Source organism: Phycodurus eques, chromosome 10, assembly GCF_024500275.1.
Source record: "Phycodurus eques isolate BA_2022a chromosome 10, UOR_Pequ_1.1, whole genome shotgun sequence".
NCBI classification, from domain to species: Eukaryota; Metazoa; Chordata; class Actinopteri; order Syngnathiformes; family Syngnathidae; genus Phycodurus; species Phycodurus eques.
Window position 1 is genome coordinate 29,851,392 of NC_084534.1, and position 18,854 is coordinate 29,870,245.

General features: G+C 44.4%; 1 protein-coding gene and 1 pseudogene across 1 annotated transcript; one reads left to right on the forward strand and one right to left on the reverse strand.

The window, feature by feature from the left end:
- The window catches only part of LOC133408847 (semaphorin-3D-like), a 50,669-nt pseudogene that overhangs the window by 6,176 nt on the left and 25,639 nt on the right, over positions 1-18,854 (forward strand).
- fam83c (family with sequence similarity 83 member C) lies at positions 298-17,492 on the reverse strand. Its single transcript, XM_061688138.1, has 5 exons — positions 16,695-17,492; positions 12,143-12,310; positions 11,948-12,072; positions 8,815-9,036; positions 298-4,870 (listed from the first exon to the last, which is right to left on the reverse strand). Exons 1-5 carry the CDS (start codon positions 17,262-17,264, stop codon positions 4,024-4,026), a joined length of 1,932 nt encoding a protein of 643 aa, XP_061544122.1. The 5' UTR covers positions 17,265-17,492; the 3' UTR covers positions 298-4,023.

The following is an 18,854-nucleotide window of genomic DNA, read 5'->3' on the forward strand; positions in this document are numbered from 1 at the left end:
TGCTAAGTTAGCGGCTAAATCCATTTTCTGTCGCGCTTCTCCTTATGCGGGTCACGGGCGTGCTGGAGCCTATCCCAGCTAACTCTGGACGAGAGGCGGGGTACACCCTGAACTGGTCACCAGCCAATCGCCGGGCACATAGAAGCAAACAACTCACGGTCCAAATGACGGTAACAGATAAAATGTTAAGAAATGTTCAAATGTTTTTCTCCCTTTTCACAAGAGTTGAAACGGAAGCAACAAAAAGCTTCCAAGAAACTTTTCAATGTCTTGAAAAAATGATACAAATACAAAATGTTTAAATGTTCACATTTTTAATGGTTAGACAATGACATGGTTTAATCAGTTTTTGTTTCATAGAAGAAAACATGACAGCTGTATTGAAAAAATGAAACAAGTTCTTGTTTAATCATAAACCTAAAAAAAAGGAAATATCATAAAGGAGTTTGTTTTTATTTCATTGATTTAGTTTGATCACAAAAAGCAAAAATGCAAACAACTGTGTTCTTCTGCAGAATGTATGTTTGCATCGAAGAATACAAAAAAGCAAATATGTACACACCTGCCTGTGACCTCCGCCAAGGGCAAATTGCGACACCGCTCACATTACGTTTTGTATTTGTGGACGTCTTACGCTGACGAAAGAAGTCACGGAAGGTTTTCTTTGCACCACCTACAGGACGCAGATGCACTGCTTTGGCAGAGCTCTGCTCCGTTCTACGATATTGCATAGATACAAATATACGGTCAACCCTATGTGTACTCTACCTGTAGGGGGAACTTGTGATCTCGCATCCTTGTGTGCTCGATCGACTCCTAGAGTCCTTGTGGTTAGAGGTCACGAACTTTGTTTTTGGCCTTAGTGTCTGTGAGAAGTATTTCTTGTATTACAGAGTGTTTTGTAAGTGCTTTTTATTTTTGAGGCTGTGAGATGATTTTGAATATGTGATCATAGTTTGTGGTGTACAGTAGTTAGTGTTGATAAATTATCAACCCATCTCACCATTAGCTGCAAAAATAAAGGACCGACAAGATACTTTAAAATGATAACATTTTTGGCGGAGGCATTGACTAATGGCATGGGTTCTGGTTTCTAACCCCCGCGAATAGCGAGGGTTGACTATCATCAAAAGTCACAATAAAGCCAAGAGAATTCCTCTGAAAAGAAGAAAAAAAAACTGCATTCATGTGTTCACACACAAAATTACAAAGTTCTTCCGTGGCTTTCCAGACAAGTTTGTGGTGCTCGGGTGGCTCGGGGACACCCGGGTGGTCGTTCGGGGGCCTGATTTACTAAGATGTTCACGCTAACATATTGCGCGTGATCTACTAAGATTGCCATCTTTTACTGAGATTTAAAAGGCAAACAAATATATCACTGAGTACAGAAAACAAATCTATCACGCCGATAATTTGGGGGAAGCCAGCAAGCGTATAAAAGCCATCTTTTGCTTTATTGAACTCATCCCAGGGGTGTGGCAATTGGATGTATCCTCAGTAGAATTGTTTAAAACCTGGGACGGCAAACCAAAAAACTGCCCTGAGAAAGGCTAGCGCCAATTGTCACAGTGCACCAAAATGTGCCAGCTGCAAGGAAATGCTAAATTTTGTCATGGGTGACATGGCATGACCCCTTCTTGTGAGTGGCGAACGAGTCACCCCTCGAATCATTCACAAGCTCCAAAACTGCACAGACGATACAGCGCAATAATTTGTTTCTGGCATTTCAAAAATGTTTACACAAGCTGAAAAGTTCTCCCCACCGCCTCTCACGTGGCCTGCACGACACTGGAATGGCTCAGACGCGCTTTTTAATGACACAAAATCGCAATTCCTGTCAGGTTTGAGAAGTCAGATTGCGTGTGCTAAATTACTCTATTTGCATACACTCCTCTCACGTGGCGCAAAAGGAGCTGTATTGTATTTTGGCGGTTTGGCAAACGCAATCCTGGTTGGTAGATGAGGGTCCAATATTGTGCCTTTTTGAGGGTTTGCTCCATATAGTCATGATGTCAGTTAAATTAATTTAGAACTCTCGCATACGATTTAAGTTTTCGAAAAGCCCCTCTTAATAGTTGTGAATGAGAAAATATTGACAGCTTAATTTTCTTTAAATTTCAGCTTTGATGTTGAATTTATTCAATACAATGTCTTGGTATTTTATCGTGAGTCTAATATACAATATTTTGTTTGTCTTGAGTTTGTTGTCACATTTCTGTCGGGCCAATTATACATTACTCGTGCATTCCAGTCTCGCCACGCTGCACTATTTGCAAATCTGTTGTTTACCAATACTGGCCCACTTGCACACTGACTGAGGAGTATCTGCAACATTTGCACAATCGACATTGGCCCAGATTATCGCGCTACTCGTCACTTTAAACCGCATACATTCCTTGAAGTCTCGGCGCCCTTTGCACGATGGTCATTGCGCCGGACTATTGCAATATTAGTCATTCGAACTGCTCCAAGTGCCAGAGGACTCTGCATCTTTTTGCACAATTGTCCAAAAAATAAATAAATGGTACCGGCATTACCAGATAACTAGCAACCCTTTATTGCTCAGTGACTGGAGACATAAAGACATTGACAACAAAACCAAAGTGTTCTCTGTCAATTGACGGTCTGTTGTCGGACTAGAGCGGCTCCAACTTCCGGAGACAAATTCCTTGTGTGTTTTTGGACATACTTGGCAAATAAAGATGATTCTGATTCTGATATTGTAGTGACAGTTTTAGTTCCAGAATGACACAGAAGAAAACTCAGGTTTAGTGATATTTTAAGCGAGTTACTCAAGTAGATTTCCAAGTCAATGAGAACATAATGCTCCAATGAAATGAAATTATATTTCTCATATAGATTCAGCTGCGATCACTTGACTTGGAGTGGCTTGCTGCAGCAGCCTCGACAGCAAAAGCCATTTGCAGAATACATCTCGGAGGGTATCCCTATTATGGCCCATGATAGAGGATTGTTAACCTGATATGCACCAAGAATGTGCGCAGGCAGTGCGGTAAAATTGCTTAGTGCATTTAAGTGGATAAAACTCCAAATATTTGGGGTGAAAGACAAGAGCATAGGGCTGGGCGATATGGCCTAAATAAATATGTAATTTGGACATGTAGTATGCATAATTATTTTCTCTTTTCTCTCCAGTCACTTATTTCTCCTACTAATTTGCTGTTCGCTGTAACGTGCTTCCGGGCTTCTCGAATTCAGTCAAAAGTCGACTTACTGTAGCACCCAAGTAATTCTTTCCGATGTTTGGCGACTACATGTCACGTTAGCTTAGCCGTTAGCATGGCTTCTCTGTTGTCTTCTCCTGTTAAATACTCCTGGTCATCCCTTGGTGATAACAATACTTTGCAGAAGTGTAGTTTGTTCGCCGCCTAGTGACTTTGAGTGGCGCCCCGCTAGCTAGCCGGATGAAGGCCGTAACGAGCTGGAGCACCAAGCATTCCCCGATAGTACCCGGAACAGCAGAAAGCAGCGATTTTGATAAGAATGTGTTGATTTCATCGTATTTATTTCAGAAATTTGCACAGGCCTGATCGGGCCAGCGTCTGTAAGGTATACGGTGGTCCGGCACGGCGCCGTTCTGGCCCCGGGCGCTGGGGCCTGCGTTAGTGTCAGACCGTGTAGAATAGCTTCTAATTGTGTTCGTGAACAATCCAGTTTGTGCCATGCAAGCTTTTAGTAAATCAGGCCCTAGGAGGTTACTAGGAGGTCACAAGGATTTCACTGGGAGCTCGACTGTGAACTTGCTTGGCCCTCATTTTCAGATCCAGGTTGCTGTGGCACTTCTGGTCCAGTCTGGTGGTTCGTTCTGATCTGGTGGTTTGATCCCGTTTGATGTTCTGGTCCTGCCTGGTAACTGAAAACCATTAGAGGCCACGAGAGCCAAGAGAATTCTTTTGAAAAGAATCAAATGCATATTCATAGCATATTTTCACCAAAAGTTCTTCCCTGGGTTTCCGGGCGAGTTCGTGGTGTTCGGGGACACTTGGTTTGGTCGCCAGGAGGTCATTGGGAGTTCTTGAGCTCGAAACGACTGTAAACCTGCTTGGACTTCATCTTGTTGTACTGATTGACCAGATCCAGCTTGCTGTGGCCCAGAGTCATGCGCTTCTGGTCCTGTCTGGTAATCTGGTCCTGGCTAACAGTTTGGTCCTGTTGGGTGGTATGCTCCGGTCTGCTGCTTTTTTCCTGATAGACGTTCTGGTCCTGCCTGCTGATCTGTGCCAGGGGGGGCGGCTGTGGCGGCGGCGGCTGTTGGCTCTCGGGCTCACTTTGGGAGAGGTCGGGTCCCCCCCATGCGATGGTACCAGGAGGCGAGGCAGACCTGGCCAAGTGGTCTTTCCCGGATGGCGGTAGGAAGAAGTCCGACAGTTTGTGGAGGAGCTGATTGGACGAGCTTCTGTGCTTGGCGCCCAGTTTGGTTTCCGGAATCACCAGGGGTGGGCTGCGGCTCCGGTGGAGGAGAGGCGGCGGCGCAGTGGCTTGGAATAGTTTCACTTTGTGCTCGTACAGTCCCAGAGCTTGGAACTTGGAGGCCGGTGCTCCCCGGTGGGACCAGATGATGTCGGCCGGGTTGCCTTTGGTCCCCTCGAGCCCGTAGGCCAGAGTCCGGCGCTCCAAGAGCGGACTGTGATTGGTGGCCCCGTTGGAGGAGGCGCGTGGCGACGCCAGGTTCTGGACCCGCCGCTCGGCGCCGCGCCGCTCTAGACTGAGGTGAGAGCTGAGCGGGTCGGCTTTATCGTGACCTTGAGTCACCTTGTAAACTGGGTTGGAGGTCAGGCCGTGCGCAGCCTTTACGCTGGACAAGCTGCTGCCAGATTGGCTGCTGGAGTTGTCGGAACCGGGCCGCTGCCTGTCAGTTAGGACCAGAATGGACTGTTACCATGACTACAAAGACACACACTGACAAAAAACATGTTAAAGGAGAAAGTATCCACAAATGGAAACCACAAATTAGTGCAAGCACTATTATAAAGAAACAAAACAAATAAACAGGGTAAGTTTAATGTTCATTAACTTTAACTAAGGAGGGAAAGGGGAGGAGGACTACAGATCCTCATTGAAGAACCTTCTTCCAAAATAACACTGTTTTCTTTTCTTATTCATTGGTTGATTTTGTACAACCAACTGATCCAGGATAACTTTTTTTCTTCTCAGAAAAAATAAATAAATGTGAAAGTGGGACATCACATTGTCATTTGAAAGTTGCTCTGTTGGCCAGTTTGCTGCACATTTCTTTTAATCATTTTGCAATTTTTCAAATGTTGTGTATTGATAGCATATGCTTTGCCGCTGACAAAACAGTAACCCCTCATGAAAATCAGTTATGAAATGAGCAAGTTACGACTTAATTTCAATGTCCATTTCATGGCCTTCTATGGGAACGTCGCCCTTGCCAACATGGCTGCCACGAAGGCACGTCAGTTAGCTAGGCTGCTACTGCGCGCTGGCGTAGCGACTCTTCATATCTATGTCAACAGCTATTTTGACTTGATTACGCCAACATTAACTGTTCATTGTCTGAATTAAAGAGACGTTACCATTCAATGAATAGTGTAAATACAACCCCAATTCCAATGAAGTTGGGATGTTGTGTTAAATAAAAACAGAATACAATGATTTGCAAATCATGTTCAACCTACATTTAATTGAATACACTACAAAGACAAGATATTGAATGTTCAAACTGATGAACCTTATTGTTTTTAGCAAATAGTCATTAACTTAGAATTTTATGGCTGCAACACGTTGCAAAAAAGCTGGGACAGGTGGCAAAAAAGACTGAGAAAGTTGAGGAATGCGCAAACACCTGTTTGGAACATCCCACAGGTGAACAGATAATTGGGAACAGGTGGGTGCCATGATTGGGTAGAAAAGGAGCTTCCCTGAATTGCTCAGCCATTCACAAGCAAAGATGGGGCGAGGTTCACCTCTTTGTGAACAAGTGCGTGAGAAAATAGTCCAACAGCTTAAGGACAATGTTCCTCAACGTACAATTGCAAGGAATTGAGGGATTTCATCATCTACGGTCCATATCATCATCAAAAGGTTCAGAGAATCCGGAGAAATCACTGCATGTAAGCGGCAAGGCCGATAACCAACCTTGAATGCCCGTGACCTTCGATCCGTCAGGCGACACAGCATCAAAAACCGACATCAATGTGTAAAGGATATCACCGCGTGGGCTCAGGAACACTTCAGAAAACCAATGTTAGTAAATACAGTTCGGCGCTATAGCCGTAATTGCAACTTGAAACTCTGCGATGCAAAGCAAAAGCCATTTATCCACAACACCCAGAAACGCCGCCGGCTTCTCTGGGCCCGAGCTCATCTAAGATGGACTGACGCAAAGTGGAAAAGTGTTCTGTGGTCCGACGAGTCCGAATTTAAAATTGTTTTTGGAAATTGTGGACGTCGTGTCGTCTGGGCCAAAGAGGAAAAGAACCATCCGGACTGTTATGGACGCAAAGTTCAAAAGCCAGTATCTGTGACGGTATGGGGCTGTGTTAGTGCCAATGGAAAGGGTAACTTACACATCTGTGAAGGCACAATTATTGTTGTACGATACATACAGGTTTTAGAGAAACACGTGCTGCCATCCAAGCAACGTCTTTTTCACAGACGCCCATGCTTATTTCAGCAAGACAATGCCAAACCACATTCTGCACATGTTACAACAGCGTGGCTTCGTCGTAAAAGAGTCGGGGTACGAGACTGGCCTGCCTGCAGTCCAGACCTGTCTCCCATTGAAAATGTGTGGCGCATTATGAAGCGTAAAATACGACAACGGAGACCCCGGACTGTTGAACGGCTGAAGCTGTCCATCGAGCAAGAATGGGAAAGAATTCCACCTCCAAAGCTTAAACAATTAGTGTCCTCCGTTCCCAAACGTTTATTGAATGTTGTTAAAAGAAAAGGTGATGTAACACAGTGGTAAACATGACCCTGTCCCAGCTTTTTTTCCCAGAACGTGTTGCAGCCATCAAATTCGAAGTTAATGATTATTGGCTAACAACAATAAAGTTGGGATGTTCCAAACTGGTGTTTGATGAGCATTCCTCAACTTTCTCAGTCTTTTTTGCCACCTGTCCCAGCTTTTTTGCAACGTGTTGCAGCCATAAAATTCTACGTTAATGACTATTTGCTAAAAACAATAAGGTTCATCAGTTTGAACATTCAATATCTTGTCTTTTTAGTGTATTCAATGAAATATAGGTTGAACATGATTTGCAAATCATTGTATTCTGTTTTTATTTGTTTAACACAACGTCCCAACTTCATTGGAATTGGGGTTGTATTATTTTTGTACGAAAATAAAATGAAACTTCTTTTACTACGTCAATCACAAATGCTGTTAGATTTGTGATTGGATGATCGTGGATGTGGAGGCCGAACATCTGCCTCGAACAGGTTTCCGCCTTATGCCGCGGTGCAGACGAGTTTTCAGTTTACATCAAATCGGTATGCACGGAGTCAATGATCGTCACACAGCGCGAGTAGAAGCACGACATAGATCCTTTTGGTCGTTCATACCTGTGCCAAGGGCTTTAAAAAATATATATAATAAAACAATTGAATGGTGTTCGTGTTTTGGATCTTTCTGTGTAGTTTTGTTAGGCCAAAAATGTGTACGCACTATTCTCAACACCGAAAGACTCTTAGCATAGGCACATGAGACGAAGTATGTTTTCACACATTTCTGTATTGTCTTGTATTTATTTTGAACCACACTGATAAAAATATGATAAATATAACTGATGAATTGCATTACCCTTCATTTCAGTGTGAAACATTGACCTCGGTTTGCGAATGTTTCAGTGCATGAACGGAGTCAAGAACTGATTCAAATTGTGAAGCGAGGTTCCATTGTAGTCCAAAGATTGACTCGGCTGTTTAATTTGACACTTGGTGAGTGGGCTGCAGGCACTCCACACACACAAACAAACTACAGCGGAACCTCAATAAAACAGACCGGATCAAACAGACCGTCGCGACTGAACAATGTCTCCAAAAATAGTTCCCATTTGTCACTTACAATGCCGTAGACAAAATCTGTTAGTTCCAGAATTAGCCGCTGTTGTTTACTGGCGCCGTGGCGCATTGCATGCAGAGAATGAGACCGATGTATTTCCGGACCACAGATATACATTAATACTCGATGCTTCCGTGCCTTCATGTCAGCCATGTTGAATGTTGATGGATAGATCTATTGCCTATTGTACATAGAGTAGAGAGAGAGCATCATGGCTGCAGTGTTAACTCTGAGGAATACAAAAGTCTTTGGAGTCTGGAACATGCCATTTTTGGGACAGTACCTTTTTTGTTTTTGTTTTGTTTTGTTTTGTTTTTAAATCAAGCCGTTTGCAACAGATTTAGAACTAGAAAGCACATGAATGCCCCGCAGCTCATGAAAGCGACTCTCATACGATAAGTACTGTATGTCAATAATGTCACCATGACCAAGCACACACCGGCGTGGTAAATTTGGATAAAATGTGAACCTTTCAAACACTTAAGCTATTTTTTTTACATTCATTTAAAATAACTTTGCACTGTTTTAGGCCACGAAAAAAAAACCTACAAAACAATTTTGTACTCTACAGCAATATGGGTGCATATGGCCTCCCAAAAAGAAAAAGTGCTTCAACGTAACGGACAATCTGCTCTATCAGACGACCCCCCACCCTATTAGTCTGTTCTATCAAGGTTCCACTGTGTTTGTATAAGGCACATTAAAGTCACTTTTGCACAATATGTCCCCTTTGAAGCTACACAACTGACGTAGCAGTGGCATACCTGTCTGAAAGCTGATTGGCCTTGATGAACGGCGTGAACCCCATCAGCGGCGCTTTGTATGCCGGAAAATTAGGAAGAGCCTCGTCCTCGTCGTTGTAGAAACACTCGATGATCTGAGAGTCCGCGTACAAGCAGCGGAACTCGCGGTCGAAGCTCTCAGTGATGTGACCCGAAAAGTGCATCACCATGTTGCTGTGTACCTGAGCTGACAACCAAGTGAAGCTGAGAACACACACACAGACACACACACGATAAGACTTTGCTTCAACAACAGCAGCGAAGAATAACGTCACTCCAGCAGCTAGCATTAGGGTTAGCGCTTATTTTGAGAGCCGCTAGCATTAGCTGAGCAGCTAATGTCGCGTTAGCCCTCAGCAGTGAGCCTGTGGCTAATGTTAGCAGTTTTGTTTCCATGTCAGCTTTAAACCCTTAACGTGTTTGACCTCATTACCATGCTCGAAGGCATTAGCATGAAGGCTACTCGATTTGCCTGGCGTCAACGTTGCACGCAAACCTCGAACAACCGGAATGACAGCTTGTCACTTTTTTTTTTTTTTTTTTTTTTTTTTTTTTTTAAACCTGTGCTTCAAATTCTTTTGATTTGTTTTTTTGATCACCATCCCAGGCAAACTAAACTGCGTCCGTTCTTAGTATTATGGAATACAATAAAATAACCTCTGTAGTGTTGTTAACCCTACTGGAAAAATCAGAAGAAGTCGGCAGGATGGGGTTTTGTTGATCTCTAATGGAAAGGTGCGGGGAAGAGTGGTGTCATTCAAGATTGTCCTAATCGTCCACTTCACGACGACTTTGAGCTTTTGTCCTCAGGCCGTCGTTTTGGGGCTCCTACGAGCTGATGTATGTGACTGTAATCCATTACACTGCTGTGAGGAAAATTTGGGACTTTTTATGGAACAATCACTTATCCGGTTTGTCATATGAAGCGACATGGTTTAAATTGTGCACATTTGTCATTAGGTCAACATTGTATAATGTTTCCCATATGCTGTACACGTAATGCAACAAACATTAATATTTCATCATGTTTTGGTATCAGTTTAACAGTTTATTATTTGGGTAAAGAACAAATATGTGGTTAATTCCAAAATGGTTTTAACCCACTTTTTTTTCGAGGAAATATCCAAAGGTCATGTTGATGTATTCATTCAAAATTAAAGTCATCAAAATGTAATCAAATGTAATTAGTTATATTACTTTTAGAAATTGAAAAGGTTCCACTACTATTACATTTTCAACAGGGTAACTTGTAATTGTAACCAATTAATTTCCAAAGTCATCTTTCTAACAATGCCTACGAGGAGGATGAAGACTTCAGCTTTCAGTTATCCCCACTGCAATTTGATCTAATGGCAATTAGCCCTTAAGTTGCTCAGGTTCTTCTTGCACGTTTATTTGCGCATTTGCACTTTTTAATAACACTTGGTAGTTATTTGACATTTCATACACCGTTTATATATGGTATACTGTACATATACTCTATATGAAGGAGTGTTGAGGAGGTCAAAGTGATTGACAGACACACCCAGCTGTCAAGTTTAGAATTCCTGGGGGGGGGGTGATACGTAGAGGTGGAGCCTCGCCCTTCATTCCTGCGAGGTGTGTCAAGTCACCGCACACACTAACCAACTCAACTAGCTAATCGGAGTCAACTCTGGATGCTCAAACAACACTTACTGACCCGAGTTTTGTGCTTTCAAGCCACAAATGTTGCTGAGGTCTTGCTTCAGCTCTACAACTCTAAATGAGAAAAGAGTGTGCGAATGGTGTAATAGCTTCTTTTGGTGTTAAATTGATTTGCATTTTAATTTATTAAGGACGCTGTTTACATCAATGTTCTGACTAAAGGCACATTTTTCCAAGAGGAAACACTCATTTTCACATTATGCACAGAGAAAAAAAAAATTTTTTGCTACAGAAGCTAATGCTGGGGGGAAAAAATGTCATCAGCTTGTTTGGGAGGGGCAGGGGGAGGGAGAGATGGGTGGGGGGTGGATCAGCTAACTCGACGCAAAAATTTCCGTCTCGAACCAATAAAAATGATTAAAAGCACATGTTTACTGCCCGGCCATTTGTTTCAGATGGACGCGCTCAGTCCGGGCAGACATGATACATGACAAATAAAGATGCCCACGGTTTAACATCGCTTATAAAAAAAAAAAAAAAAAAAAAAAAAAAAAAAAGGACGTGTAATTATTGCAAAACGGGGCTCGGGTCGGTTGGCGAGAAAACATCCCAGTACAAACAGCACGACGGACACTACCCGCATATACATAAGGTAATTTTTGTATTTTTATTTTTTTACTTATTAGCTAATGTAATATATCCTATCCTACCTTCGCTAATTAGAACATTCCGTATGGTGTTTATAGACTACACAGTGTAATGAATTCACTCTGCAAATGACAGTGTGCGTGGCCAGTCTCATGTCCTTACAAGTAAATACAACGTGTGAGGGTAAAGTGACGTGATTATTGTGGGAAATGTGTACGAAAAATAAATACGAGCAGGCGAGCACAATGGTTGCGACTGGCTCTCCTCCCCAGCCCCCAGCGATCCATTGGAGCAGCCGGCTGCGAGGGGCACTTGAGCCGTCATGAAAGCGAGACATCCAAGCCTGGTTTATATTACAATTTATGTGCAAATACTTACTTTGAGGTGAGTATCGTTTTAGTAACTTCGGCAAACTTGTTGATTAACGGCTATCAAATAAAAATTTATTTTGCAATACATTTGACATTCAATTAATCAAGATCAAGATTATTTATTGTCGTACAAGAGATGATAGAATGAAATTCAGGTGCATTGAAAGATGAGAATAAAAACGAGTCGTAAAAAAGAAAAAAAAACAATTTTGGTGGGGAAAATCTTTTTTTGGGGGGCGGGGGTTACTCTGGAATAGTCGAACAGAATACTTGATTCTTAAAAGATTATTGACAGCCCTAATCAGGGGAATCCCAGAAGAGGGGAAAAACTGTAAAAAGCAAAACTTGTTTTGAATGATGTCATTGTCATTTGCTTTTTTTCCTGTACGTGAAGAGGAAAATTGTAAAAGGTGTTTTTGTGGGAAGCCAAAGTGGATATTTTGCAGCCCTAGTGTGTGTCCATGTTTGACCTGTAGGATCCGGCGATGACCTCCTCACAGTCGATGATCATGAACTTTTCCAGGACTTGGCCGCTGAACTTCCTGCCGCTCTTGGCGCAGTACGTGTCCCCGCACACGCTACGTATGCGCATGTTCTGCGAGTGACAGGAACGGGAAGCTTGAGTCACGCTCGTGTGTGTGTGTGTGTGTGTGCGTGAGACTTACGCTCATGTTGACGCTGTGCACGTCCAAAGAGGAGCACATGTCGGTGAAGAGTTGAAGGTTTTTGTGGTCCAGGAGGATGTAGACAGGAACTTTGCGTTTGCTGGATGCTTCCATCAGGTCACACAGCAGATCCACATCACTGAACTCGTCCATGACCAGCGCAATTACCTGCAACAAACGCACGCACGAGTCAATCAGTAAGAAGTGTTGTTGTCTGTACCTAAGGCAGTTTTTCCCAACCTCTATGCTCCCCGGGCGTGTTCCAGCAACATGTGTATGTGTTCACTGTGATGGGTTAAATGCAGAGAACAAATTTCATGTACATGCATGCATGTTCATGACAATAAAAGGTGATTATTCTTCTTCTATTTTACATGAGAAAAAGCTGACGGAAGAACACCAGTAAACAAAATTGCCCCAAAAAGAACAACTACTGAAAGCATTCTGTTGGCCTCCCATTTCCTGCCAAACAAACTTCGTGTGAAACGTGGCCGTGTTTGATTCGACACAAAGCTGACATACTCGCGGGAAGTTTGGTTTTATGAATGGCAAAAGGTGGACAGTGAGGTTTACTGTACTTGGATAGGATCTCCTCCTACACCCTTTTCCGACGGAAGACCGTGGCCTCAGATTTGGAGGTGCTGATTTTCATCCCAACCGTTTCACACTCAGCTGCGAACCGGTCCAGTGAGAGTTAAAGATCACTGCTTGAGGAAGCCAACAGAACCACATCATCGGCAAAAAACAGAGACGTACTGCTGAGGTCACCAAACCGGAACCCCTCAATACCTTGGCTGCGCCTAGAAAGTCCTAGAAATTCTGTCCATAAAGGTCATGAACAGAACTGGTGACAAAGGGCAGCCTTGGCGGAATCCAACCCTCACCGGAAACGACTTACTGCCAGCAATGCGGACCAAACTCTGACACGGGTCGTAGAGGGACCGGACAGCCCGTATTAAGGGGTCCGGTATCCCAAAATCCCGGAGCCCGCTCCACAGGACCCACGGGGTGACACGGTCAAACGCCTTCTCCAAGTCCACAAAGCACATGTAGACTGCTTGGGCGAACTCCCATGCACCCTCGAGGACCTTGCTCGGTGCCTCTCCCCATGGGCAACTACACAGTGGAAGAGAATCCCATCCCTCTAGAGAAGACTGATACCAGATCCCAAGCTGTGTGTCGAGGCGAGTCCTACTATGTCTACTCTGAATTTCTCGACCTCGCACACCACCTCAGGCTCTTCCTCTGCCAGAGAGGTGAGATTCCACATCCCTAGTGCTAGCTTCTGTAGCTGGGGATTAGACCCTTCAGCAGCCACCCAGCTCACAGTGCACCTGAACCCCTTGGCCCCTCCCACACTTGTTGAGCCCATGGGAAGGGGGACCCACGTCGCCCATTCAGGCTGTGCTCTGGGCTTGGCTCCAGAGGGGGGCCCCGGTGACCCAAAATTTTTACTCATCACAGGGGGTTTCAGAGCCATGCTTTGTCTGGTCCCTCACCTAGGATCTGTTCGCCATGGAAGACTCTGCCAGGGCCGCTAAGCCCCAGACAAATTAGCTCCTAGGATCATTGGGACACATAAACCGCTCCACCATGATGAGGATAGGGAGGGGGGGGGGGGGGGGGGGGGGGGGGGGGGGGGGGTTTCTTTAATTTAAATCTGAATTGTATTTATGTGGAAGCCAGAAGAAAAAAAGCATGACCACAAACACATTTTGCAATAGAATGACAATATTTGATCATTCCAGCATCCTGGCCAAAAGTCACAGATATTTGCAACCATTTACACGAAAACATTTGAGATTCACAAGTACTTTTCTGAACTATATTGCTCTATGAAGTCTATGAGCAGCATACAAAAGAATGATTGATTAATTCAGATTTTACTGGCATAATAGGCTCATTAGGTCAAGTTTATTTGTGACAAAGGACTTCAGAGGCCCACGGGTGACACGTATATCCCCTGATCTAAACCTCGCAATCATTATCTTTGAAGCCATTTTATGTTACCTTAGGTGCCCCACTAAGCTCGAATTCTGCCTGACAACAAAAGAACAGAGCAGTCGCTTCAATATGACATCGGCAATGCATTTTGTGCTCCTTGTATGCGATTCTACAACATTTTTATTATGTTTTGAAGGACAGCGGGTAGGGGAAAATAATGTGATTCTTTGGAAGAGGTCATTCTTGTAAATTCCCAATCACTGCTGCATTTTTTTGACTGCATTATTCGGTGCTGAATTCTGTTTTTTACATCGGGCAATTTGTTGGGCCGCGATAGGTCCTCGGGAATATGGGACCAAAGTGCCGACTTCAGGACGCATTATTAGGATTCCCACATAGTTTCTAGGCAGGACACGCCTGCTCCAATATTACTGGCTCAAGGACAAGTGCTGCGTCACTATGATTGGCCATTGTATCCCCTGTAGAACACACCCTACTGCTTCCAGATGGGAAAAGATGACTTAAGTGTGGTGGCGTTAATGTTTCCCACTAAACCTAGCCCACCCTTATCCTAACCCTAACCTATCCTCAACCATTTTAGGCCCCAACTCTAGCCCTAAAGCTAACCATAACAAACTTCATTTTTATTTCGTACAAATGTGATACGTTTGGGATGGTCATCTCGTTACATCTGCGTAGCCTGTCCTAACCCGGGACATGGGAGCCAATCATGTTGCAATGCGGCGTGTCCTTCGTGACAGTTGTTTTCTTTTTACATCGAACCCTGTCTGTGTTTGTGATGAAGATATCACAGAAATATCCCAGGCAGCAAAATACAGACAGAGCGAGTCATTCCGTATTATTGCTACATTTTGTGCTTCGTGTAGTTCACATCAGCCACTTTGTTGGGAGTTTTTTTTATTTTTTTATTGATGCTCGTAAGAAGTCTGGACTTTGTTCGTGGCAGTTATTGTTTCCTTTTTACATACATGCCTGTCTGCGTTTGTAATGAAGCCGTCGGACAGAAATATTCCAGGCAGTTAAACGCAGACAGAATGAGTCATTCCCAATTATTGCTACCGTTTGTGCTTCCTGTATTCTACATCAGGCACCTTGGTGGGCAGCTAAGGCCTCGCAAAGACTTTGAGTTGTGTCGCAGAAGTTATTTACATTTTGTTTTCATTTACACAGTAATTATTGTATAATTAATTTCTGGTAAAAAATGCAAAATATGTTAATTGAAATTTTTACAACCGGCGGAGCCCATTGCTTTGTAAAATGTGTCATTTCCATACCGTCATTTGTGGTGCGCCAGAGCGGGCAATAAATCGGACATTCACTAAGTATGAAAAATAAAATACTGAAAAATACAGCAAGATGTTAGAGGAGCTGACCGTCTTAATCAGCATTCTGTCATCTCCCCTATTACTTGAGTGAAAAGGACTTTTTGTTAACAAAAATATTGTAGGTTTTAACGACCCAAATTTGGTTTCTAAGTTGAAATGAAAGGTAGGTCTTAAAGTTGAGCTACCGGACAGTCTGATGAGGAAACAGTTTTGTGCCAATCTTTTGAACAATTTCAAAGTATGAAGGGATTTCTGTCATTAACAGTGAGCTAAAGAGAATCAAAACAAAATGAAAAAAACTATATTGATCATTTTGATCAAAAACTATATTGATCATTTGCATATTTCACTTCCTGTACACACGCATCTGATCATTAGTGAGCTGACTGCTTTGAAACTTGGTCTCGGATTTGGCGCCTCCGAAGAAATATGCAACAATTCGTTCTCCACGGTGAGAAACGTTTTCAGACCACAGCACAGGGTGCTATGCAAAGTTTTTTTTTGTTTTTTTTCTAGCAGTCAAATGTGCTCCCCCCCTGCGCCGACCGAATGTCCTCCCATAGGACGTGCTCTGGCGCTGACACTGATCTCAATTAGTGATCGAGGGGTGCCCTTATTTTGGCTTGAGCACCTGCCCCTGAAAATGTCTGCACATGCCTGTCTCCCAGACAATAACAAATGTGACTTACTTTTCTTCCCGCATTTATCATGTTCATCCTCAACTTGTTTTGAGACAGACTTTGTTAAACATTTGTCATGTCAAGAAAGTATACAGCAAGTAAACAAACATGACATATAGCGGACCCCCCCATATATCCGCAGCTCGGCATTTGCAGATTTTCCTGGGGAACCTATCCCTGAAATTTTGTGGTATTTTTCCCATCCCCTGTTTATTTGAATATCTTTTTTTCGGGGCGGGGTGCTAGATTTTAGTTTTTGTCCTCCCCCCACGGCAAATATAATGCATGTCAATTATTCATAGATCTTGGCTCTTCACGGTCGGGCATAGTCCCTAGCCCCAAGTATATTTTTTCGATCAAAACATTTTCTTGGTTGTTCTTCAGTTGGTCGTGACTTCGCCCACTCGGGAAATTGCGGTCACAGGCTAACAACAGTTGAGAAGCGCATAATGGTGACACATCGTCATCATGTAATGAGCGAGTAGACATCTCCCTCACGTCTGTATGTGGGGGGTCTCTTTCGTTTTCCTTATGTCATTCTACATGTTTTGTGTTGTGTTGTGTTGTGTTTGTTGTGTTCACCTTCTTCGCCTTGTTGATGAGCGAGCGTATTCGGTCTTTGACGTTGACGGTCTTGTCCCTCTGAAAGTAGATCTGCGTTTCCGAGGGCCCGTACCTGAGCAGAGCGTCCGGCCAGCCGAGCTCCAGCACCGGCGGCTCGTCGTCGGTCATCGTCGGGAAGTAAGTCCCGGAGGTGAGTTCGGACGCGACGTCATCACCCGCGTCGCTTTCGGCGGCGTCGCGATGCTGGTGCTCCTCCGCTCCCGAAGCCGCCGGGCTGGCCCCGGCACCACTGCCGCTCCCGGTGACCGCGGCGGTGCCGTTGCTGTCCGGGTCCCGGTACTGCGTGACGTACCGGATCTCGGCTTGGGACAGGAAGCTGAGCTCCCTCTCCTCGGTGAGGACCCGGCGGTACTCGCGCTCGCCGTGCTCGAGCAGGGCGTCAGTGGCCAGGCGGGCGGCCTCGTTGTGGCTGAGCTCCAGGGAGGACACCTGCCTCCACGGACTCTTGAGATCCTCCAGGCGGGCCGCCAGCTTGCCTAGCGGCTTGCGGCCTCCGGGGGCCGGACGGAGACTCTCCGACGAACTCATGGCTGCCTGCGACCGCCGCGAGCGCAAACTTTCATCAGTCTTCTGCGAAAGTAGAAGTAGCCAACAATAGATGACGAGTCAAAAGTTGTCGCCCTTGGACGAGGAAGAAAAAGAAGAATGAACAAGTGAAGTGACAATGGGGAATCGACTTCCCGGTCGCTCGCTCGGTTGGCAGTTTTCAGGTTCCGGTCTTCCGGATCACCTGTTGCTACCTTGGCTGTCACTCAGTCGCCCGAGCCCCGCCCCTCACTTCCCCCTCCTTCCCGCCTCTCGCCTACCGCTTCCCGTGGCGTCTATAGACTTTCACAATAAAAGCGCATCCACAGAGTAGTAACACTTGAAAACAAATCATTTGACTGAATAGGGCAGTTGTGACGCTACCTACCCAACTGCCCTATTCAGTCTAACCGTTAGAAGAAGGTGGCTAGAGAAGAATAGGATGGACGGTTGGTGTGTAGTTTTTTGTTGGGTACAGTAGGGGGGTGGTAGGTCAAGTAGGGTAGAGAAGTGTGGGTAGCAAGTAATAGGGCAGGTACTATAGGCAGAGTATGTATAAGAGGGTAGAGTTTCAAGACAGGATTAGAGTTTTAAACAAGGGTGGAGGATAAAATGATTTCTGTACTTCCTTTCGCCCTTCCTTCCTTCAACCCTTTGTGTTTAGTGTCACCTGCTGTTCTGTGGAGACATTGTTCCAAATCCTTCACAGAACATGAGCTCCGTGCCTGTTTGCTCTTCATTTGCTTTTGAAAACAAAGTGTATGATGATGAAGGTGATGATGATAATGTCAGTAGCTGCTCCTCCTCATTAGTCAACATTGAGTCAGCTTCCACAAGGATGTTGACTAAAAACACAAGGGTGTACGACATGTGGGATACGTACAACATCAACATATAACACATGCACAACCTAGACTATAAGACACAGTCGAGTATAACCCAGGGGTGGGCGAGGTATGTACGAGGCGGGGGGCTTGCCTTGTTCTTTTATCCGGCCCACCCACCATTAACATGATCAAGAGTTCGGCGCCGTCAACCTGCAGGGCGCCGTCGGAAATTCAGCTACTGTGGGTGTCACGTACGTGGTTAGGGCGAGGGCGAGTAACGCAAGGCAAGAACATGGTGGACCCAATTGCAGGGAAGCAGGGAGGCAAGGCAGGAGTGCGGGAGTCTCAAAATAATATTTAATCTTCAAAAAGGGAAAACTGAACAAAGTCTCACAACAGATACCAAACCAAAGTAACAAAGAAACACTTGAATATCTAAAACTGGAAACAAACTATGACCTGTGAGTAAGACATGGAATAGATAGGGAAAATGACACCTGACAATGACATATCGCAATGATAAAGACAACTGACGACTATGACATGGCAAAGACATGTGACAACGACAATGAACCGACAAGAACTGAAAGAAACCAGGGAACTAAATACAAACAGATAGACGAGACAACGAGGAACACCTGGACAAGACATGAGTGGCTGGAGAGAGCTGATTGGTCGACACAAATTAGACGAGAACAGGTGGACACAACAACTTAATGAGCACACGACAAACATGGAACACAGGAAAACATGGAACAAAACTAAA

Bases quoted from the DNA above. Each gene is read 5' to 3' on its own strand.
- fam83c (XM_061688138.1), bottom strand. From the start codon at position 17,264: ATGAGTTCGTCGGAGAGTCTCCGTCCGGCCCCCGGAGGCCGCAAGCCG. The intron at 9,037-11,947 runs GTCAAACATGGA...GTGTGTTCTCAG, and splicing joins GTCATCGCCGGATCCTACAG to CTTCACTTGGTTGTCAGCTC. The intron at 4,871-8,814 runs GTATGCCACTGC...CCTAACTGACAG, and splicing joins GCCAATCAGCTTTCAGACAG to GCAGCGGCCCGGTTCCGACA.